At 41.5% G+C, this 24,542-nt stretch overlaps 1 protein-coding gene across 2 annotated transcripts in view; it reads left to right on the forward strand.

Annotated features, from left to right (window-relative positions):
- The first annotated feature begins 539 nt into the window (after positions 1-539).
- Positions 540-24,542, forward strand: part of npepps (aminopeptidase puromycin sensitive) — a 33,693-nt gene continuing 9,690 nt past the window's right edge. The window contains exons 1-17 of one of the 2 annotated variants that reach the window (XM_084084907.1): positions 540-988; positions 3,441-3,531; positions 4,408-4,485; positions 4,625-4,746; positions 5,193-5,300; positions 6,349-6,549; positions 6,940-7,036; positions 7,858-7,891; positions 8,751-8,865; positions 10,167-10,331; positions 10,500-10,604; positions 10,703-10,763; positions 10,869-10,978; positions 11,406-11,469; positions 12,352-12,491; positions 15,777-15,911; positions 22,591-22,810. In XM_084084907.1, the coding sequence (XP_083941033.1) occupies positions 632-988; positions 3,441-3,531; positions 4,408-4,485; positions 4,625-4,746; positions 5,193-5,300; positions 6,349-6,549; positions 6,940-7,036; positions 7,858-7,891; positions 8,751-8,865; positions 10,167-10,331; positions 10,500-10,604; positions 10,703-10,763; positions 10,869-10,978; positions 11,406-11,469; positions 12,352-12,491; positions 15,777-15,911; positions 22,591-22,810 (2,203 nt within the window). In that variant the 5' untranslated portion in view covers positions 540-631. The remainder of the gene's footprint in view (positions 989-3,440; positions 3,532-4,407; positions 4,486-4,624; positions 4,747-5,192; positions 5,301-6,348; positions 6,550-6,939; positions 7,037-7,857; positions 7,892-8,750; positions 8,866-10,166; positions 10,332-10,499; positions 10,605-10,702; positions 10,764-10,868; positions 10,979-11,405; positions 11,470-12,351; positions 12,492-15,776; positions 15,912-22,590; positions 22,811-24,542) is intronic. The other variant, XM_084084908.1, reaches the window with a different exon arrangement.

Here is a 24,542-nt window from a genome sequence, read left to right on the forward strand (position 1 = left end):
TCAAATGCCGTTTGGAGGTCCAACATGACCATGCCACAGTATTTGCCTGAGTCCACCTCATGTTTGATGTAGTCGTCAAATAATAATAATAGAATAGGCTGCTGCATGTGTGTGTGATGATACAGCTGCTTGCTGAAATAAATAAATAAATAAGTAAATAAATAAATTACAGAGGCACACACAGATTATTGAAATATGGTAGACACTTATGGGTCTGTATTTATTTACCTACTCCAGAGTTAACTTTGAAGATTTTTACAGCCCCTGTCCTATCTCTAGTAGTCCATAGCTTTAGACCTTCTTCTAACGCTGTGGACCAAAGCTACCCCTGTCCCAGCGATACAAATCGCACCAAATGGGGGTCCGTGGCGTATATCCTATAAATCACACCTTTTGAAATCACTGCTAATTCAATTTATTCACATCACACGCATATTCATTCACACGGTCGTTACACACACACACACTGCACGCCGAGCGACGCGATGACGTTATTTGTTCGGAGGTCGGCGCTAGTTCACATCGGTTGTTTGGATTTGAAGTGAGAGAGAGAGAGAGAGACTCAAAGCCGTGCAGCAGAGCAGAGAGGAGGAGGAGGACTGTGTCACTGTGAAGGAGGAGGGTTGGTTTTATGTTGCTGCTGGGTCTGGTGGGCCGCCGAACGCAAACAACACGGTCGTTCCTAGTGAAAACACTCACAACAACAACCTGCTACAACACAGCGCTGCGGTTCAAGAAGAAGCCCGTTTTCCTCGACAACAACCGACCCCGCACCGCCACCACCACCACCACCACCTTCACCGTCCTACTGAGAGCGATCCACGGCACCGTCTTCACCAGCCAACATAGAGACGCCACCACCACCATGCCCGAAAGGAGGCCCTTCGTGCGGCTGCCCGCTGACGTCTACCCCGTCAACTACGGGCTGTGCCTGAAGCCCGACCTCATCGACTTCACGTTCGAGGGCAAGCTGGAGGCGGCGGTGGAGGTGCGTACGTTTGTTGTGTCTCGGTTTTAATGTCTTGTTTGTTTTGACGCGGTCGATGTTTTAGACGCTGCACGGCGGGGATTTCGTCGTTATGTAATCTACTCTGCTAGCTGCTTAGCTAATTTGTCATATTCGGACTTGCTAGCGGCGAATTGCTAACTGCTCGCTTTGCTAGCCCCGGAATTGAAGATCCACAAGGATGCGTCGGTGATGTGTCCGCACGCGCGGAAGTGTTTAATGGGCCACGCCGCGCACGAGCGCTTCCCCGATAGCTTGTGACGTCGCTGACTCGGCCTTGGTTATGTTTATTCTAGCTGTGTTAGCCAAAGCTATCTAACTGAGCTATTAATGTGTACCAGGGCAGCTAACTGCTAAAGTTAATGGTATCAGACTGCTCTTGTTGTCAAGGGGCTTGACAGGTTCGGGCTGATTGACAAATCCAAAACCCCGAATGAACCAGAAATGCTGATGTCTGTGAATGTTATTGTGAAGTAGTATGCAAGTTATAGAGATGTCTAGTTTAGTTGGAGTTGCGTGGAGTTCCCTTAAATTTAGACCGCAGGCAGACTTGCCATATCATGTCAGCTAGCTAGCTGTCACGTAGTACCAACGACATTACCCCGGCTAACGACGCCTGGATTTCAGCAGCCCGTTTATTTTTTGTTTTGCATGATTGCAGTGCACTATTATTAATTCAAGACTAACATCAAATGCGTCAATCCTATGCATGGCAATGCCTACTACTAGTCGGTTACTTATCAGCATATTTAATTGTGAGTCAGTTAACACCTGCTCGTTTGATGAGTAGCAAGCCTGCCGGCTAATGTTTACTAAATCTCACAGCAAGGAAATGTCACCCAGTCACTCTGCCTCTCTCACCCTGCCTGCCTGCCTCACTCAATCACTCACCCTGCCTCTCTCACTCTGCCTCACCCTGCCTCACTCACTCACTCAGCCTGCCTGCCTCACTCACTCACCCTGCATCATTCACCCTCCCTGCCTCACTCACTCACCCTGCCTCATTCACCCTGCCTGCCTCACTCACTCACTCACCCTGCCTCACTCACCCTGCCTCATTCACCCTGCCTGCCTCACTCACTCACTGCCGTTTGATGAATGAATGAGTAACTCATTCATTCATCCTGCTTCACTCACTCTACGTCACTCACTCCGCTTCTCTCACTAACCTTGTTTCACTCACACACACTCAGTTCACAATTGTGCTGAAAGCTGGCCAGCTCATGAAATGGCAACATGGTTAACATCATACCCATGTGTTTTTTTTAAAGAAATAGTTATGAATATTTATGAATGAAGTCAGAATTATCTACTACTTACTGAGCTGGGTGGATAAAATTGCTTGTCAAAATATGGTTTTGACAAGCAATTTCCATCACCAAAAAATGGTGATGGTATCTTAGGTGAAAAAACATAATTGACTATTCTGCCAGATGATAACGCAAGCAAACAATACATTGATTTTGTGCTGACATTGTGGAAAATGCTCTATTCTGCGGAGCTCGAGCACATATCATATCAGTCAAATCTCAACACCTGTGCTTGTTTGTAAAGGGTCTCTTATTACACCGAGCTAATGGTGGTGAGAGATTTGACTTCTAAACGTGCAGTGAGCATTTGTGGTCGATTGCTCCTGAACATCAGTTAAGGTGTGGGTGAAATACTCTTGTTTTTCAGTCATGCCGACGTGAAATAGTGTTTTTAATAATACCTTTGCTGGCCAGCACTTTACACAAAGCCAGGAACCTCACAATGGACCAGGAGAAACCCAAGCACTGTGGCACCATGCCATTAGCCAACGTGTGCTATAATTACTGCTTTGTTGCCTTTGTTTAAGACAGAAAGTTCACTACATGTGTGTCTAAACAACAGCAGTGTTTAAACAGCAATGCCACAGGCTGCAAATGTCACTTTCCTAAATGGGCTATGGGGCTGTCCTCTTGAAAAGGTTGTATCTAAGGTCTAATCTAATGCATACGTTGTCACTTGGCTAAAATAATACATTTTCACTTGAAAAATGTGACCCATAAATTAGGCTTAAGTGTGCCAACGTTAGTGGTCCAGTCACATGAACTGCTTTCATATTGTGTTCTGTGTTGAAGTCATAAGCCCCATAGGCTGACTATATTAGTCAGTCTCTCTATCTGCATGCCAAGGCTATTATCTCAGTAACCATTCAGAGCTACTGTAAGTTTAGCCTACACTAAGTTCTCTGATCACTATCTCGGCAATCCGAGTCAGTTCAGATTAGAGACACCCGTCAGTGAGCTAAGCGAAAGCTCAGTGGCCAGGAAGTATTGAAGTACACCCTTAAAAAAGAAAAGAAAATGCTGAACATATCCAGAAGGATGGTAATTAGGGATAGTAGCTTGCTTTGCATAGCTGGATTTATCTGAATGCAATTTGTGCATTCTTCTTTGATCAATATTCACAGGTTACACTGGCCACAAATCAGATTGTGATGAACTGTGCGGATATTGACATCATCACAGCATCCTTTGCAGCAGAGGGAGGGGAAGGTGAGAGTGAGTTTTGTTTTACCCTCTTGTTCTTTTATGTTTAACCTTTCATTTCAAATGACTGTTGAAGGAAACCTTTATTTGCATTTTGATATTAGTATTCAGTAATGTCTTTTTATGGAGCATGTTGCCTTAAATTGGTTGTGGTTTGAATCAGTGTTGATTTGGACAGCAAAGTTTGATTTTGTTTTAGTCATAGTCTTTTGAGTCAAATTCCATTTAGTTTAGTCATATTTTAGCCGTCTAAAATGTTTTAGTTTTAGTCGACTAAATATCATCAGATTTTAGTCGACTAAATCTACAGTTGATTTAGTCGACTAAAATGTATTTTGGCGGGCCTTGGCGGCGTCGTAATGGCTGATTTTACACTTGGTTGCATGCTGAAAATAGCCGATGTACAAGCTCACAACATGTCGCAGCGCGACACGTTGTGAGCTTATAGATCTGTTTTTTACAGCGCGCAACACCCGAGCGCAACCAAACATAAAATGACCTGTCCTTTAGTTCTACTGGATCTCTTCTCCACCAGTCCCTCACTAACATTTTAGTCTAGTTTTTATTTGTTGACAAAAATTTCAATATATTCAGTCTTAGTTTTAGTCATCGTAGCTTAGTTTTTATTTAGTTTTCGTCAGTGAAAAAGGGTAGTCATTTTTCGTCATAGGCTATAGCTTTAGTCTTGATTGATTGATTGAAATTTTTATTAGGCAAAAGCATGTAAAACAACACAGTTACATTTATAATGTTGCTTATAGTCGACGAAATCAACACTGGTTCGAATCACTTACTGGCTTCTTCAAGGTTTAGAAAACAAGAGTACTTCAAAGAACAAAAACATCTCCGACCTGGCATATGCTAATGTCTTTTTCTCCCTGGATTTAGAAATTAATGCCACGGGGTTCAACTATCAAAATGAGGATGAGAAAGTCACTCTGTCGTTTCCCAGCGCTCTTCAGAAAGGTAAAGGGGACTTCACATTGGCCTCCTGAATGTTGAAAACATGGCCATGTTTTTTAGTTCCTGTTGACAAAAACAAGCTTCACTTTTGGCAGCAGCTGAATGAACGGCACAACACATTTCTGCCCTCTTCTTTCTTCAGGATCCGGTACGTTGAAGATTGACTTTGTGGGGGAGCTTAATGACAAAATGAAAGGCTTCTATAGAAGTAAATATGCAACTCCTGCAGGAGAGGTCCGTTACGCTGCTGTCACACAGTTTGAGGTAAGTGTGTCACACTTCATTATCATAGACAAGTGCTTTCTTTGGGAAAGTTTGTTGCTTAACCCCATAATAGCCTATGTTGCAACATTGCCTCAGGAGGGTGGGATGGTCATGTGACAAATGTTGGTGTTCCAGAGTTGCTATAAAGGTTGCGCAATGCCTCATTCATTCTATTTATACTGTGTGTGTATATATCCAGATATATAAATGTATGTATAATATCTTTTGATGCTATGCTTTGTGTCTTTATGATATCTGTGTCGTAAACACATACAGAATCTAGACCAGTTTGTGATCTACTTTCACTACAGGAGGTCATTGGAGGAGGTCCACTTAAAAATCTGCCTCCGGGGATCTAAGCCTTGTACTTTACACATGTGCTTGCTTGCTTTGAAGATAATTTCTCGCCTCTCTCTCATGGTGCTGTCCCCGTCTTCTCTCTCCAGGCCACGGATGCTCGTAGAGCCTTCCCCTGTTGGGATGAGCCAGCTATCAAAGCTACCTTTGACATCACTCTGATAGTTCCCAAGGACAGAGTAGCCTTGTCTAATATGGTACGTCTCATGTTCTCAAGCTCCTACCCTGAGAAATTCTGTACCCCCTTGGCTGCCACATATTTGCTGCTTAGCGGTATTATTTTTTAAAACTCTTTGCCGCTAATGTAGCTTACATGGCATACAACAAGTTACACTAATGCCTGATCGATCTACAAGCTCACAACGCGTCGCACATCGCATTGTGAGCTTGTTGGTCGGCTATTTTCAGTGTGTGACACCGGCTTGCAAACAAGTATATCTCAGGCTTTAAGTCTTTTCACTTAAGGTTTATCAACTACAGCTGTTGCTATTTCTAATGTGAACTGTATTTTTACAATGAGGCTGGTCATTGTAAAATCTGTTAACAGTAATCATAAAAAACATATGAACTAGGACTCATACATCAGGATACATACTTTGTCAACATACAATCTCCTCCTCGATTTATTATCCGTTATTCTATTAATTTATCAACCAGTTCTGAACAATAAAGAATAAAGAATAAAGACGTTCACATTAGCGGAAACAAAGTGACAAGCATTTTCAATGCATTTTTCAATGGAAGCCAGCAACATGAAGCTACAAAGTGATACCTGACACTTGCCGGTGCATGACGTGATGCGTGTATAAATCTACAGATCAAAGTTGAGCCGGAGTCCGGACTCGACTTCTTTCAGCGCGCCGATGATGCAGTGAAGCATCAACTGATATATGTTTTTGTTTCTCCATTTCCACTCCCCTTCTCTCTCCCCACTATTCCTACTCGGTTATGTAAAAGGAGCATTCTTGCAGTTAACCAGTTCCCTGTGCTATTTAAACCTACCCTTTTCATTTATGCAGTGTGGTTTCGAGGAGCAACACTGCCATGGCGACTCTGTAGGAAATCTATTGGTCATGCGTGGTCGTTTTGTAGCTTTGTTTCCGCTAATGTGAATGCAGCATCAGTGCTCTGTTCCTGATTGTACCAATTAGAATTGTGCCGGTTTGCTGTTTGTAGTTCTGTTGAGTGTAATTAACTTTGCATTTCTGAGTCGCAGGCTTTAACTTTCCTTTGTGCCATCCTTAGAATGTCATTGATCGAAAGCCATATCCAGACGATGACAGCCTTGTGGAAGTGAAGTTTGCCACCACACCCATCATGTCCACGTATCTTGTAGCATTTGTTATTGGCGAATACGACTTTGTGGAGAGTCAGTCGTCGGATGGAGTGATAGTACGCGTCTACACACCCATGGGGAAGGCAGAACAAGGGAAGTTTGCACTGGAGGTGAGCGTGGCGTTCAGCCGTCTTGAATTTCCAGAGCAGGGTAAAACGTTGGCCACAGTGGCTGTTGATTTGCAAAAAACTCACCAGACAATTGCAACTTTACCAGACAGATTGTTTTTTTTACAGTATCAAGGAGGCAATGGTCAGGTACCTGGCTACAAAAGTGGCATTTCAGATTAGACATAGCAGACACAACTGTTTTATTTCCTACCTGTGTGGTTCTATAGAGTTGGAACCATGGTGTGGCCACAATCAACTGTTGGAAAAATATCATTGTAATTCTGTAATAACCTTTTTATTTTTAAGTCTAGCCTACTCTTTTTTTTCAAGGTTGATGAGATGTAATGACTGGACTTTTGTTTTATTTTGTTTTTTCTAATTACTTTCCAGGTTGCTGTAAAGACCTTACCTTTCTACAAAGACTACTTCAGTGTTCCTTATCCATTGCCTAAAATTGATCTCATAGCTATTGCTGATTTTGCTGCTGGTTAGTATTCAGTGTCACCTTTTGTTTGTACTTTCTCTAATTGTGATGGAAGATGTGCCGCAGGAATATTTAATCTTTCCTATGCAAATTAGATAATTTACATACAGATACCATGGTGTTATGAAGGCTTTTAGCTGCTAAAATTTTAATTTGCATGGGGAGAAGAGTACATCTTTACATTAATTATTAATAGTTTGTTTTATTGGCTGATTACATTTTCATCAGTTTTGTGACTTAGCCTTGTATGGCGAAGGTCAGTGGTGGAAAGTTAACTATGTACTCAAGTTCAATTTTGAGGTATTTTTTGTTTACTTGATTATTTTCAATACCTTTACTTCTACTCCACTACATCTCAGAGGCAAATATTATACTTTTACTGCACTGCAATTATTTGACCACTTTATTTACTAGTTACTTTGTAGATTTAGATTACACAACATTCTGCAAAATGACTACTTTTACTTTTGGTAATTTAAGTATAGTTTTGATGCCAATACCTTTGTACTGTTGCTCAAGTAAATTTTGGACACAGGGTTTTTATGTGAATGGAAGTATTTCTGCATTGTGGTATTGATACTCAAAAAATATAGTACTTATTCAATTTCCACCACTGCAAATTAGACAATTTACATACAGATACCATTGTGTCATGAAGGCTTTTAGCTGCAAAATATTTGGGGGAGTAAAGTATCTTCATTTGCATGGGGAGAAGAGTAAAGTATTAATACTGTTTGTTTTATTGGCTGATAAATTTGCATCAGTCTTGTGACTTGTCCTTGTATGGCGAAGGGCTAAAACACATATTGCATTCCCCCATCCAGGTGCCATGGAAAACTGGGGCCTTGTAACTTACAGGTATATTTTGCTCTTATTATAACTATTGATTTGAAGCTTGCTATAGTCTTCCAAAGAAAAGGAAGCAGCTCTTATTAAGAGTCGCTGTTGCTGAAGATCATTATATAACGGCAATCTTGTTGTGCTTCTCAAGTGTTCATGTGGTCAGTCATGATATGTGTATGTGTGCATTTCATGACCCACTGATCATTAAAACCTGTTAATACCTACTGAATTTGTGAAACGGTCAGTTACATGTACTATTTTTGACCTTCCTGAAAACCATATTGTTGCTGTTGGACAGAAACCTCCTAGCTCCATATTCTATTTTGGTTAAATAATGCCCTACTTGATCATACTACGGCATCACACAAAAGCATCAAAAGTAGCAGTTTTGAGCTTGTCGATCTGCTTCTTTTTGCTGTTTTTGAATCCTGAAAAGTAATGGTTTTGGACATTGGTTTCCACCCGACAGAGACGATATGCTTAATTTATACTTCAATGTTCGATGGTGATGCACGCCAAAAATAGCAGATCTACAAGCTCGAAGTGCGTCGCGATAGATGGGGCTATTTTCTGTACGTGGCACCAGTGCGCAACAAAGTATAAATCAGTCTATATTGTTAATATTAATAATAATTATAATAATGCGTACGATTTATATAGCGCTTTTCTAGTTACTAAAAGTCACTTTACAGAAACAAGATAAAAACTACTTCATTAGGAAGAACTAGTTAAAGGTTAAATAACTTCAAAAGAAAGGTGAACAAAAAGGAGGGGATTGGGATTTTATGTAGGGAATGCTCATGCTCTCTCTCTCTGAATTTGGTAGTTATTTTGTTTGAATTGTCACCTTTTTTTGTGTCCCGTCATCTCCTAGGGAGACGGCACTGCTGATCGACCCAAAGAACTCCTGCTCTTCCTCCAGACAGTGGGTAGCCCTGGTGGTGGGACACGAGCTGGCACATCAGTGGTTCGGAAACCTGGTCACCATGGTAATCAAATGCAAACCCTCAGCCACCAGCTGTCACGGGAAAAACCTTAACCCATTCAATCCGAGAACGCATCTGTGTCATTTTTCGATTTGAGCTATAGCCATTATTTTATACTTTGGCTGTTCAAAAATACCAGATATAAAAGCTCATAGCACGGCTGAGCTTGTAGATCTGTTTTGTTTTTTTTATCTAGAAAATTGTCCAAATATGTATTCTTAAAGGGAAAGTATTTGACTGAAATCTTTTCTTCTGGGGGTCCCTGGAACAAAATATCAGATTGGGGTCCGCGGCCAAATACATATCATTTTGGGGTCCTTTTCTGAAAAAACACATGTTTTTTTCAGAAAACTGTTAGGATTTATAATACATTTGTAGCTGGTTCCCAGATTGAATGGGTTAAGGAGCAGTAAATTCACAGGGCAGCTTTCTGGGCATCGCTGAATGGGCACAGTGGCTAAAGGAGCTGCCTCAAGCATTGTTGCATTGATCTCATGGGAGCGTCTTGTTGCCAGGAGACATGCGTATAGACAGACCTTTGGCCCATGGTGCACGCGGGCCACGCCTGTTGGTGGGTGCTTTGGAGATAATCTGTAGTTCAAGAAAAATGTCTCTTTAGACAATTAGATTTTTGCTCCAAACCCAATTTAATTTCCATGCACTCCTCACAAAGTAGTGCTATATAACCTCTTAACAATTGAGTGTTCACATAATTGAAAAAGAAATTCCATACATTTCATATCATAACTTGATAACTTGTGTTGAAGCTTCTTTTACTGGCAGCAGTAAGTAAGTAACATGACGTTAAAAAAAAATTTACTATAGGTTTGCAGAAGACGGATTCCCAAAAATAATACTGTATACTCTACCTCATTGGTTCTCAAAGTGGGGTGTCCCAGGGGGACCCCAGCTAAATCTGTTACCGTGGCTATTTAAAAATAGCAGATGTACAAGCTCACAGCGTGTCACTTTGTGCTGCGCTGCAAGCTTGTACATCTGCTATTTTTTAATTTGTTTAGAAAAATCTTAAATAATGCTTGAACATCTTTGAATAATATAGATTTTATTAACACAAATCTTCTCTTCTGGGGTCCCTGGCACAAAACATTTTCAGATGGGGGTCCGCGGCCAAATACATATCAATTTGGGGGTCCTTGACACGAAAACCTTTGAGAACTACTGCTCTACCTAACCATAGACAAATGGCCGCTAGTTTTCCTTTTGATTGGCCATGAGATTCCTGTTGAGGAACGTGGTACTGTTTTCTGTGTGTGAACATGGTACTGTTTCCTGTGTGTGTACAGGAATGGTGGACCCATCTGTGGCTTAATGAAGGCTTTGCATCATGGATTGAGTATCTGTGTGTGGACCATTGCTTCCCAGAGTACGACATCTGGACCCAGTTTGTCTCTGCTGACTATACCCGCGCCCTGGACCTGGATGCGCTGGATAACAGTCATCCCATAGAGGTGGGTTTAAGAAAGGAGCTCATGAAGTTGCCGTTGTATAATTCTAGTACTTATGTGTGCACGCCTTTAATCTTAGTTTGTGCCATAGTCTCACTAGAGAGTTGTGATCTTCTATTATGTGTGCCCTAGTCTAACTGGCCAGTGTTGTTGTGATTCTCTTTGCTACAGGTGAACGTCGGCCATCCGTCAGAGGTGGATGAAATCTTTGATGCCATATCGTACAGCAAAGGAGCTTCTGTCATTCGCATGCTGCATAACTACATAGGAGACGAGGTCAGGAGCTGAAACACAAACGCTGTCACTCTATGACCATCAGTTTTTCCCCCCTCATGTGTTGAAGGCCCTTTTATTTTATCCTGTTTGTCTTGCAGGACTTTAGGAAAGGAATGAATGCTTATCTTTTGAAGTTCCAACATAAAAATGCATCAACGGGTAAGTTTCCAAAACGGGAAGTAATATGCAAAAAAAACGTAGCTGACATGCCGGATTTGATTGTTCACCAGACCTTTGACTCTCTGCTACCCTCTTCTTCCACAGAGGACTTATGGGATTGTCTGGAACAGGCCAGTGGTTTACCCATCGCTGCTGTTATGGGCTCTTGGACCAAACAGATGGGCTTCCCCATTATTGTAGTGGACCAGGAACAGGTAAGGTCAGCTACACCGGTGGTTCTCAACCTGTGGGTCTGGACCCCCAGGGGGTCCCACTCCCCACATATGTTTTTGGGGGGGTCCCCAGATGACAAAATCTTTAAGGACGTTTAAGACCTTTAAAAAATATGTTATAAAATGAAAAAACACCATTACTGCTTCAAAATAGCCGATCTACAAGGCGTTGTGAGCTTGTAGATCTGCTATTTTCACAATAATTATCTGTGGAACAGAGTCAAACTAAATGTCATGCTTCGACTCCTACAACCACTGAGCTACACCCTTATTTGACACAACTAATAATGACTTGTTTCTGTTGATAGGGTTGTGCATGGCATTATGATTCAGTGCCTAAATCTCCCAGCGTGATGTCCTACCTTGCAGTGTCTAAACAAGTGCGATTAACAGTGGTTTTATTTTGTAGCAAGGCGATGACCGCATCCTCAAGCTATCTCAGAAAAAGTTCTGCGCCAGCGGACCACATAGTGGTGAGTACGTTGTCACTATATGGACCTGTACACACAAGACTATTTATTTCTGCTAGTACCAGAAATCTTCAAAGAGGAGATTGCGTGCACACACAATCATTTGATGACCAGCGGACCGGTAGGTAGCGGTTCTGGTAGGAGACACAAAGGAGGCTCTTTGTGTCTCCTACCGGAACCATTGCAGGTCATCAAGCTATTGGCTTAGGAATGCGACAAAAACAAAAAAATATCCATGAATTCAAGTCTCCATGGGGTGACCTATAATCAATAATTGAAAAAAACACATTTTGGAGGTGATCCCTTTACAGCTCTTGCACACCAAGTCTGTACTCTGTATTTGTCGTAAAAAATTGTCGCACGTTAAAAACAATAAATGCGACCTCGCGTTGTCAGTCACGTTTACACACGCCTCCGAAACCTTCGTCTGTCATTTAAGAATTCGGATCAGGTTAGATCCTCTGCATCTTTGTCTGTATGTAGCAGTGTTCTGAGGCTGTATCCTGAAGAAGGAAGCCTGTCTGCTTTTTAATGATCTCAGGATTGGATGGACCCAATATTTCCTTTTCTTTTTTGTTGTGTTGTAGTCGGAGGACCTAACACAATCGTCCTCACTGCTTGATGACTCTGTGGTTTTGTTTCTTTCACTGAAATGTTCGCAGCTATAGGATAATACACATTGGACTCGGTGTACATGGTTTCTGTGCGTTATTTTATCAGAAGACAGATTTTTTTTAAGCTGATGTGAAAAATACAGGCTCAGTGTGCAAGAGCCTTTACTGTGTGACTTTTCTCGTTTAGACTCGGTTCACAGTCACTTTTTTTTTAAAACATTTTGCTGTTGATGTGTGATCAGCCTCCTCCTTGTGGTGTGTTTTGGAGCAGGTGAGGACTGCCCCAGTTGGATGGTTCCCATCAGCATCTGTTCTAGTGAGGACGCCACATGCACCAAACTAAAGGTTCTGCTGGACTGCGCGGAGACCACCATCACCCTCAACAACGTTGGCCCAGACCAGTGGGTCAAGGTATGTTTCCCACCCCGAATGTCTTAACTTTATCACTTAACCACTTTCAACCTGGTGTCCAAAGATTTCACAATGTTCTGAAATAGCGAAAATAGCCGATCTACAAGCTCCCGACGGGCTGTGAGCCTCTAGATAGGCTATTTCTCCCCCCCCCCCCCCCCACTATTAGTCATACAGTGAAGTATATAATAGTAGGCCTTTGAATGATGAATGTGAATTCATCACACAAAATAAACGCTCCCGGTGTCTGAGGACCTTTATACTTCATCTTATTCACAGTGAATGGCAATTAGCTCCAGACGGCATCAGCAGCATTCTATGTTATCATTTCTAGGGACTGCAGCCAAATCCAAACAGTTACTGTATGTGTTGAACAGACATATGCAGAGAGTAAAAGGTCAGAAGAATATGATTGCATTGGAGCTGTTTGCAGAGACTGAGTTTATGACCTTTTAAAAACCCAACTCCTGCTATGATAGCGTTGATTTGAGGGCATGCTTGACCTTAGGTTTCCACAGAGCACTGACTAACGCCTGCATTATTCTCTGTAGCTTCCTATGGGTTATGTAAAGAACGAAAGGACTGATACGTCACTTTTCCTGGTCCGGTAGATTAGTCAAGCACTGGGAGGCAAAACTGTAAGCTGGCAGTTTGATGGAATGCATAGAAGTCAGTGAGAGCCGGTCGGACAAGCTTATGTCAGACAATCGGTTATGGGAAATTAAAGAAGAGACCTCACATTGTTTTTGATTTTTTTTTTCTTTTCTTTTTGTAGACTAATGTGCCAGAGCAAAAATATTATTTATTCATAAGCTTGGCCTCTCTGCCCTCATTCCACTCCGCCTCCCAGCGTGTCTATGACGCATGCTACGGCATAGAACGTCCTTTCTGTAAAGGATTGCAATGTCCACACAAAGGGCATAATCCAGGGTAACTTTACTGCTGACTTCGGGCATGTAAAACACTAGAGGTTCGGGCCACTATGTGGCCCTCACATCTAGTAGCCTGGCCCTCACATCTGTAGCCTACAATATATATATATAGTATTATTACAATTATTGTGGGCATGCACATGGCTACATATTTAATGACAAACGCAATGCAACAACAGAGGCTGCACAACAGATGAGCGCAGAGTGAGTGCACTCAAAATATTTGCAGACTTTTAGTTATGTGTGGGCAAGGCGTGTGTTCCTTTGAGTCGATGTCTGGCTGGTAACATTTACAACACACACAAAGCAGCTTCACATGTTCGTGGGGGGTCCGCGAAGGGTCCGGACCGGGGGTCCGCGAAGCTTTCGTTGGCCCGACGTTGTGCTACCCGTGGATGTGCGCTCTCTCTCCCGCAGCCATGAGAAGTTGATGTTTAAGCTGTTTGAGCTAAGCTATGTGTGCTAATAACAACACAACTTGGATGGGAGTGGGATTTTGATCCTGAGGCACTGGGATTGGAAGTCTAATGCTTAAACATTGCACGCCACGGGGGCATCTGGTATTGCAGTGGTTTTGGGAGTTATTTAAGGCGGTCCGTTTATGTGAGAGGCTGTTCCACGTGCGTCACAGAAGGGGGCGTCACCAAGTTACTACGATCCGGTGGGAAAGGCTAGTTCGCTTATGGGACAATAACCGCAATACTGTGGTACTGGTTACAGTATGTGAGCTCATTACTGTGTCTCTGCAGCAGTTTGGGATAGTGTGGGACAAAGGCGGGAGATGGAAAAAGGCTGTTTTGGTGATCTGGTTGACGTGGGACTCGGAAGTAGAGAGTGGTGGGATCCAGGATGACACCAAGGTTGCGGACTTGGTTGGAGAGGGTGACAATGGAGCCGTCTATGTTCAGGGAGAAGTTATGACTGGAGCGGGTGAGGGCGCCTGGACCAATAAGGAGGACTTTGGATTAGCCACAATATGCATCATGGAAAGTCATAGTTAATCAGACAGAGGTTTCCTTTTTTTCGAATTAATCACATTTCTCCATCTTATGAAGCATCTGAGGTCAAACGCAGTTGATCAACTTCCACGTTTGTTGATTGTCAGTCAGGAGGATGGTATCAGTCCTAAACATCACCGTCCCTTTAATTTAATATCTATGGCAAAAAAAGCTATGGATGTTTTGCTAACAGCTGTAAAAATTCACTGTGTTGTTAACCCCCTGTAAATATCACCCAGACCCCTCCTATCATCAGGGTTGTGGTGTACACTCTATATTATCTATAATGCATCACCCATCATCATAATGAGTACATGAATAGGATGCGGTTCTCACTAATGCCGGTTAGCAACCACGTCTTTTCAGAGTTCAGACCACCGCAGTTTCCAGTTGATGCTGGATGGACCTAATTATATCATCACTATGTGGCTATATAAATATTTTTATTGGTTTTAATTTTACATTGCACTGACCTGTATGCTGACCCCTGTAACCATTTAGATCGCCTGGAAGCTGTTCTCATCTTTCTTGACTTAACCAGTCGGCGTGACATTGTTGAAATGTTTACATATTTCCATTCCAACACAGCCGTTTGAACAAACTGGCCAGTAAAAAGGCAGAGAGGGACTCTAGTATACTTATATCATACAATTTACTTTTAATCTGTTAAAGATAAACTGGGCTATTTTGTTTTTTATCTAAAATAAGATCTTGTGAATTCTAACAAGTTAATCACATTGTGTGTATTGGTAAACATGTAAGCGAGAAATTGAATTTGACACCCTCACCCGTGATCGTGAACGAGAACAGACTTGTTCCCTTAACACAGGGTGAGACCTGCAAATTTGCATCACCCATGTGTTATATTTTCATTTCCTCTGAGCTTAGAGTTCACCCAGTTTGGTGATGTACAACTAGTCCCACTTTTCAGAAGAAACAAATATACACATGTATATAGTATTGTAGTTTTCCATCAAGTATGTGACACCAACCTGTCACACACCCTAAAAACCCTCACAGGAGAGCATCATGCACGTTGCATAGAACAGTGTTATTTAAACTGTGGTTCGTGACCCCCAGTGACCCCCTGACACTGTAGTATGATCAAGTAAGGCCATTAATTTACAAAAAAAACACATAAAGTTACAATATGGAGATAAGAGGTTTCTGCCCGACAGCGACGATATGCGAGAGTTGCTGATGCACCCGGGGATGCTGGGATGTTCCACTGAGTTTATAAGAGGACACAAAGAAGTTGTAAAGAACTCTGGGGTTTGTCAAATCTTTTTTTTTCTTCTAACATAAATAACGGTTGCATAACTGTGTTCCGCTGCTCTTTTTTGTGCTCCATATAGATCAATCCAGGCACAGTGGGTTTCTATCGTATCCAGTACAGCTCTTCCATGCTGGACAGCCTGCTTCCAGGTGTCAGAGACCTCAGCCTGCAGCCTGTAGACCGACTGGGCCTGCAGAACGACCTCTTCTCTCTGGTGAGACAGTCGGCCACACTGATTTAGTTCTATGTTTCACTACCGATTCTCAATGAAATAACCGTTTTCTTAACCCATTGAGACCTGGGACGCATCTGTGTCATTTTTAGATTTATTTTTAGAAGAAAGCATTATTTTACACTTTGGCTATTTTTGAAAAATTTAGAAAATTTGTGCAAATCTTTGAATATATATATTTTTTAAAGCAGACATTTGTAACTCAAATCTTTGCTTCTGGGGGTCCCTGGAACAAGATATTTTGAGATGGGGGTCGGCGGCCAAATGCATATCATTTTGGGGGTCCTTGACATGAAAAAGTTTGAGCACCACTGATGTAGAAACATACGTTTTTCAGAAAACTGTTAGGATTTAGAAGACATTTGTAGAATCGGGTTCACAGGTCTTAATGGGTTAAAACAACACTTTTCATTTGATTATATGAGTGAATTGTATGTACGTTTGTACTCACCCTCTACATAGAGATAGCGGAGCAGCTAAGTGCTACGATCTTTCAATTTATGATAAAAGCGTGAAAATTGGCATGAGCAGTCTCCACGGGTCACTTGACAAGAAAATTGTCCGAGGCAGTTGTAATTTCAAGATGGCGGCCATTTTTCAAGATGGCCGACACCTTAGTGGGCAGTTAAGTGATATGATGGTTTATTTGGTGATACAAGCATGAAAATTGGCATGAGCAGTCTCTGTGGGTCACTTGACAATAGACCACCCACAGCTACTTGAATTTCCAAGATGGCGGCCATTTTTCAAGATGGCCAACACTTTAGTGGAGCAATTAAGTTATATAATGGTTTATTTGGTGATACAAGCATGAAAATTGGCATGAGCAGTCTCTGTGGGTCACTTGACAATAGGCCACCCACAGCTACTTGAAATTTCAAGATGGCGGCCATTTGTCAAGATGGCCAACACTTTAGTGGAGCAATTAAGTTATATAATGGTTTATTTGTTGATACAGGCATTACAATTGGCATGAGCAGTTTCTAAGGGTTGCTTGACAAGAAAACACTCACATCCACTTGAAATTTCTATTTTCAAGATGGCCGCCCCCTGGATCCTCAAAAGATACATTTTCTCATAGAAATGTATGTTTTTTTTTCATTAAGGACAATTATACGATTATTGTTATTATGCTAAAGAACAACTTTTAACACATCACAATACAGTTGTGTTGATTTGTTGATCATAGATAGACTAGATAAGAGTGAATATCCGCACTACCAGGGCACACTGGTGATATATCACTGCTGTTAAACTCAGAGTGGGGTTCAATGTCAGCTAATTGAAAGTTAGTACCCCAAATGCTGTCTAATTTACCCCAAAACAATTAGATAGCCGCACCTGAATTGACAGGTTTTGCCAGCGCGGGAGAGCCGAGCCAAGGTTAATGGGGTTTTAGTTAACCGGATGGTGTACAGATCGCACAGGATTTAAATGGCATTGGATGAACGATCGGACTAGGTGTAGGGTTAAGGCACGAACTTAGTTGTATCCCATACATCAAAGTGCTTGGTAAAAGGTGGTAAAAGGATAAACCCTCGGCCTCTGCCTATGCTGCAGACATGGCAGAAGCCATCATAACAGTTGAGAAAACTAACTGGGACAGATGTTTCATTTGTCAGCAGGTCACCAAGGAAAAACTCATTCAGCCGAGTTTATTCAACAGAGAGCACGATCGTACTGGTTATGATACCATTGCAAGAAATGTTCCATTATTTCATAAGATCAATGCTCTACCTATCTTACTTAGTCTAACCCGACTAGATGAAGGTGATGGCATAGAAAGCACATTGACAAGAAACAGAGCAAAATATAATTTAAGCTGTAAACTTAGGTTCAACATCACAGAGCTGGAAAGGGCCCAAAAGAGAGCATCTACATCTTGATCTCTTTGCCAGAAAGCAAAGACATTATGACTTGATCCCACCAACTCAGCAGCACTCAAAGAGCATGCCAAACGTGCTTCTTATGAGGCTGGATACGTGTGGGGACAGGCATTGAAGCGACATCCACAAATGCCGAGCCATCTGACTGGGGATGGGTGGAACAGGACGAGAAGTGGAAAGTCTTCTGGACTCCACTTCCACCTATTGCGGAGAGTTGTTGGGAGTTGACCAAATGTGGGTGCACCAAGGCATGTACTGGAAGGTGTACAGTAAGTGCTTCAGATATGGACTCAGTTGCACATGCCTATATAGTTGCCCCTGCTAGAACCTATTTGCATGTTTATTTTGCCAGAGTTATTCCCCGTTGTCCTCTGTGTTTTCAAGTGTAAGCCTATGGCTCGGCTTCCCCTCGCCACATCAGTGCATCATGTTTTACTTTGTCACCAGTCTATTAGTGTGTAATTTTCAGTTGTTACTTTGTAACATTGCTTCCACTGCCTTCCACTGCCATACGTAACGGTGAAGCATATTTTCAGTTTAGTTCCTTAGTATAGTTTGTCATGGTTCCGTGGCTACTGCCATTCAGTATTAGCCATTGCTCAATTATAATTTTGGAGCACTGTCCGTTCAGCACCACAACTGTGCTAATCAGCACCACAACTGTGCTCATTTATTAGTCATATTTTTTGTTTCCCCATTTCTTAGTATTTATTTGACACATGTAATGGCTGTTAGTTAAAAAATAAAAAATAAATCCGCCCTTGTGACTGTTACCTTGTCGTGGTAAGGGAGCTTGTGTACCTCAGTGAACCCTGAGAGCTATGCCGGTGGGAGGCAACTCCTGACAGGTTTTACCAAACTGGACTGGTCGTGGGCGAGTAGTCAGACAAAACACAGTCAAACAACCTCTCTTGACAGAGCTTTTTGAGGAACCCAATACATTTCTATGAGAAAAGGTATCATTTAAAGATCCACATGGCGGGCGGCAGTCATCTTGAAATTTCAAGCGGTGGTTGTGGGGTTTCTTGTCAAATGACCTTTTGAGACGGCTCATGGCAATTTTCATGCTTGTATCTTAAGCTTAACTGCTCCACTAAGGTGGTGGCCATCTTGAAAAATGGCCGCCATCTTGAAATTTCAAGTAGCTGTGGGTGGCTTATTGTCAAGTGACCCACAGAGACTGCTCATGCCAATGTTCATGCTTGTATCACCAAATTAACCATTATATAACTTAAATGCTCCACTAAAGTGTTGGCCATCTTGAAAAATGGCCGCCATGTTGAAATGTGAAGTAGCTGTGGGTGGCCTATTGTCAAGTGACCCACAGAGACTATTCATGCCAATTTTCATGCTTGTATCACCAAATAAACCATCATATCACTTAACTGCTCACTAAGGTATCGGCCATCTTGAACAATGGCCGCCATCTTGAAATTACAACTGCCTCGGACAATTTTCTTGTCAAGTGACCCATGGAGACTGCTCATGCCAATTTTCACGCTTTTATCATCAACTGAAAGATTCTGCCAATAAAAAGCATTTAGCCGCTCCACTAAGAGCACAGATATTCGACTACACATATTAAAAGAACAGCCAGGTGGGAATAACAATGACTCAAAAGTGCAAGCCTAGTATTGCCAACGGAAGTATTGAACTCTGCTAAAAGAAAAGGTCACCCGTTACCAATGACTCCCTGCTTGGCACTCGGCATCAAAGGTTGGATTGAGGGTCAGTCCCTGTGACATACTGTGCTACTGAGCGTCCTGTTCAGGGGGTGTACTTGTACTTCAAGCTGCCTCTCGCTACGGAAACAGGAGCTAGGCTCCTGACCCAATTAGTATATAACAGGCATATCAGTCATTTATATTTTATTTAAACACATTGAAATGTTAACATTACTGATCGTAAAGCCAGATTTATACTTCGTTGCGCGGCGGTGTTACGCACCGAAAATAGCTGATCTACAAGATCGGCTATTTTTGGTACAAGCTTCTTTTTTTTTGCCACTATACACCCTACGCTATTAGTTGAAATTGGACAAATACAATATGGATCTTCTCTAATTTCCATGGACAGCCAACCAACATGGACCGCTCGTTGAGAAACGGTGACCTAAGGGATTGTTTGGCTCAGCATTATCTAATTCAATCCTTAAAGTTTAAATTAAACCTTGTGTGCCACCTAGACACACAGAATGGGGAACAAACAACTTGGGGAACAAATGATCCCGCAATTGCTTCCTCTTCTGGTTTTGCGTAACCCTAAGCTGTGTTGTAAATTAACTTCTAACATTACGTTGTCCACAGACCAGCCACAGCAAATAACTTGTCATTATTAGTCATGTTGCTTCTTTCATAATATTTTTTTCTTCTTCTAAATGTCTCAATTGAAGAGCAGGGAGACAAATTACAACCACCCAAATTGTATAAGTTATGTTGTATTAATTTACTCTACCATACAGATTGGACACAATTACATTTTATTAATAAATAAAAAGTTACATAGTGCTGCTTTAACAATGAAAAATATAGTGCTTCCTTAGTACTTCCTTTACGGTCACTTTTAATGTTTTGAAACTTTCCTGGAAGCCAGGTGGCTAGACTTGATTGCACCACAGCTTTGTTACTTTTGTCACGAATGTTACTGTAAAACGGTGACTGTCTTTGACTGTCAGAGATAAATAATGATATGATATGATTTGGTGTTTTGAGCACAACTTTATTTTCCATGTAGCTTCCTTTACAGCATTTAGAAAATATTGACAAATATTTATATTGATATTAATCAACCAATATTAATCAATTCATCAAGTGTTCTTAATTTTTTTTTAATTGCACAGCAATTAAGCCCAATACTTAGGCCTTGGCTACACGTACATGGATCTTTTACTAAACGGATATTTTAGTCCTCCGTTTTTAAAAAGAATCCCTGGCCACATGACAAAGATAAACAAAAATCCCTGTCCACACGTAGACGCAGAAACGCATCGATCAGCTGCATGTTTCAATTTTATATCAGATTTTATATTTACATTTATTTTATAATTATATATATGAGGGGCCAAATACAAATACATTTGTAATCACATGTTAAGGCCCAATACTGCAATAGCTGCATTATTTTAATAGCATACGTGAACAGCATACGTGAACATAAACGAAAACAACATTATTAGGGCGCAGCTGCAGCGCAAACAGTAGCCATGGTTCACATGACGCTGTCGAGTCTCTGGTTTATAGTGGTGTTCGTTTTTTTTTTTTACATTGCCAACTCTCACATGTACATAAACGTTCAGATTTCAAATATAAAGTGCTTACCCCTGAGCCACGGATGTTACAAGGCAATCCGGACCGTGATAAGTACCCGTATCTCCCGTATTGTTCAATAAAAAGCATTTTAATCCCATCGCCGGCCATTTTCTTTTTCTGTTCTTTTACTTTGGTAATGTATCAGAGTGCAATACACCTTCCAACCATTGGTGTCGCATGGTTGAAAGCATCGGAGAAAATTTGGAGAAAATGGCCGACGATCGGATTAAAATGCTTTTTATTGAACAATACGGGAGATACGGGTACTTATCGTGGTCCGGATCGCCTTGTAACGTCCGTGGCTCAGGGGTAAGCACTTTATATTTGAAATCTGAACGTTTATGTACATGTGAGAGTTGGCAATGTAAAAACATCGAACACCACTATAAAGCAGGGACTCTCGGCAGCGGGGCGATTGTGTTTTAGGACGACAGACCCCACATTCAATCTGTGTGCGCGCCGTGTGTTCTACTTGGCGCAGAGAAAGAGGGCTTTCGTCACACAGTGAATGAGCTACTTTTCCCACCACTGTCTTATTATTAAGTATGACATTATTTAGCCATAAATGAGCGTGCCTTGTTTCATAGACTGTAAGTGTTGCTCTCTCTCTCTTCATTTATTATTATAATGACCATGAGCGGTCCGGTGTTTATGTATTATTGTATTATTTATTATTATAATGACCATGTGCGAATGCGCGATGACGTCATCGTTTCTCAAAATCTCCGGATTACATGTCCACACAGATCCACTGAAACGCATGTTTTGGAAAACCTTCACTTATTTATCCGTTTACAAAAATATCCGTTTTAGCGGCCAAAAACACCGTTTGCATGTGGCTGAAAGGCCCAAACGCACACAAAAATGTGCGTTTAGAAAAAGATCCATGTACGTGTAGCCAAGGCCTTAGTTGACCGGATTCCCTAGGGCTCTAAACTAGGCCCCCCTAATATCTTCGCAGAAAATATCCGATCTACAAGCTCACGATTCGACACATTGTTTTGATTGATTGAATACTTTATTACTAGACAGAAATGCAAACAGCACGAGTACAGTCATACACTTGGTCTAAAAAGATAACCCAAAAAGGTCCTATGTATTCAATTCATCAACATCAGCATAAAAAATATCATCACAAATATAAAACACAATATGTACAGAGTAGGGGAAAAAAGGCGAGTAAAGGGGGGGGGGAGTCGCATTTCATAGGGAGAAGTGATATTTACCTCCCTCTTTGGCCTCCTGAAAGGCCTGTTTTAAAGGAAGCCAGTGATTCCACAGCTGTAGAAGGAGAATTTACCCATGTTTGTTGTATAGGTGGGTGTTACCAGATCGTTGTTGTCGCTCCCTCTAGTATTTGTGAGCTTGCAGATATGATATTTTCACTGAATATTAGCCCCAGAATAGTGAGGCTATAGGGTTCAAGTGGTTAAACTTCTCAGCCTTTCTCTCTTCTCCTCCCTCCAGTCGCGTGCGGGCATGATCAGCACGGTGGAGGTACTGAAGCTGATGGAGGCGTTCGTCAACGAGCCCAACTACACGGTATGGAGCGACCTCAGCTGCAACCTGGGAGTGCTCTCCTCGCTCCTCTCCCACACCGACTTCCACGAGGAGATCCAGGAGTTCATCCGGGACCTCTTCACACCCATCGGCCTCAAGCTGGGCTGGGACAGCAAGCCAGGAGAAGGTGAGGAGGACACTTTTTAGTAGACTTATGGGTCTGATCCCGATTTTGGAAAATCCTAGAGTAGTAGACCTGTTACCGATATTTTGTCAAAATAGTGCATGATCTTCTAATCAATTTGAAGATATTTTATTAAAATTTCTATTTGAGGCAATTTGACTTAAAAGAAAAAAATGAAATGCTAATAAAAACAAATTACGTTTTGATAAAGAACAATACGAAGTATTTGTATTAACTCATTCACTGCCAGAATTATTTCTGGCCTGTTTGAACACCGCCAAGATTTTTCATTGAAAAAAAAAAGTACTCAGGAGCCGAGATACAGAATTTTTCAGTTTTAAGTTAACAAGGAAGTGGATGGGAGTCTATATCTTCGAAAAATCATATCTCCTTGGTCTTTGGGTCAAAAAAAAAAAAAAAAATCTAAAAAAAAAAAAAAATATATATTTCTAATTTTTTAATTTTTTTTAAAAAGTCGTTTTAGTCGTTCTTGGCAGGCATGGCTTATGGACAGAAGTCGTTTTAGTCGTTCTAGGCAGTATATGAGTTAAACCAATTTTGAAAATTACATTTAACCTTTAATATACTCAAACGTAACTTTATTTAACCACTTAACACATTGAGTGCCAAAAACGGTCCGGACCGTTTTTCATAATCCAAACAAGGTGTGCCAAAAACGGTTATGGCCGTTTTGGGGAAAAAACATGAAAAAAAAAAAAAAAAAAATGTTTTTTCCTACACAGCACCAGGAGATATCATTTTACGAAGATTTAGACTCCAATCCACTTCCTTGTTAAGTTATGACTTCAAAAGCCTGTATCTCGGCTCCTGTGTACTTTTTGTTTTTACGATGTATTTTCGACTATTTTCAACTGGCTGCAACTATGGAACGGATTACCGAATGTTTTTAATCTTTTTCCCCGGATTGTACGAGACCTCTATGTGTGTAATGAGGGTATCACCGTGAGGACGGTGATCACTGAAAATGTTTTGTGACTACTTGAAAAAGGTCCAAAAATGGTTAAAAATCCAGGCACTGGAGGTACCCTGTTTTGAAAAACCCCTGGCACTCAATGTGTTAAGTCCAATTCAAAGATATTTTCAAATAGCCATGTACAAGCTCACACATCACAACACATTGTGAACTGATTGGCTATTGTTGGCAAGGATGCCAGATTGAAAGTGTTTAACAATTGCAGATACCGATGTCTTAAAAAAAACTGAAATAATGGCCGATATATCGGCCAATCGGTTCTCTAGAATTGAGTTCGGCAAAATTCTATATAGTTGATTGAGATTATCACACGGACGTAACTTGTTGCCTGAGTTTATCCTGTGGAAGGCCGGGCTCAAGGCTGGTTACAGAGGGCTACGACAAATTTGTCTTGGCACAGCCTGTAGCTTTATTTTGGCACAAAGTTGAGAAAATGGCATGTGGTTAAATGCAGCAACCGTGCAGTCAGCCTTATTTGACCCACTGAGTTCCTTCTGCAGCAAAGTCGCTCGTGGTGACAGTTCAGCACATGTTTCCAAATACTATGGGACAGAAGTCCCGAGCTGAGCGTGCTCTACTATCAATTGATTGAGAGAAGGACAGACGGGTGCAGACTCTCAGTGAACAGTCTATAGAAATAGAAAAACGCTGATGAAGGCCTGAGTAGCCCAAACGTGTCCATTTGTCATGACTGCTGCTGCGGTAAATTAAAAAAATGCAAAGATAATTCACCTTGTGACT

Source organism: Gymnoscopelus microlampas, assembly GCF_963454915.1.
Source record: "Gymnoscopelus microlampas genome assembly, chromosome: 2".
Lineage (NCBI taxonomy): Eukaryota > Metazoa > Chordata > Actinopteri > Myctophiformes > Myctophidae > Gymnoscopelus > Gymnoscopelus microlampas.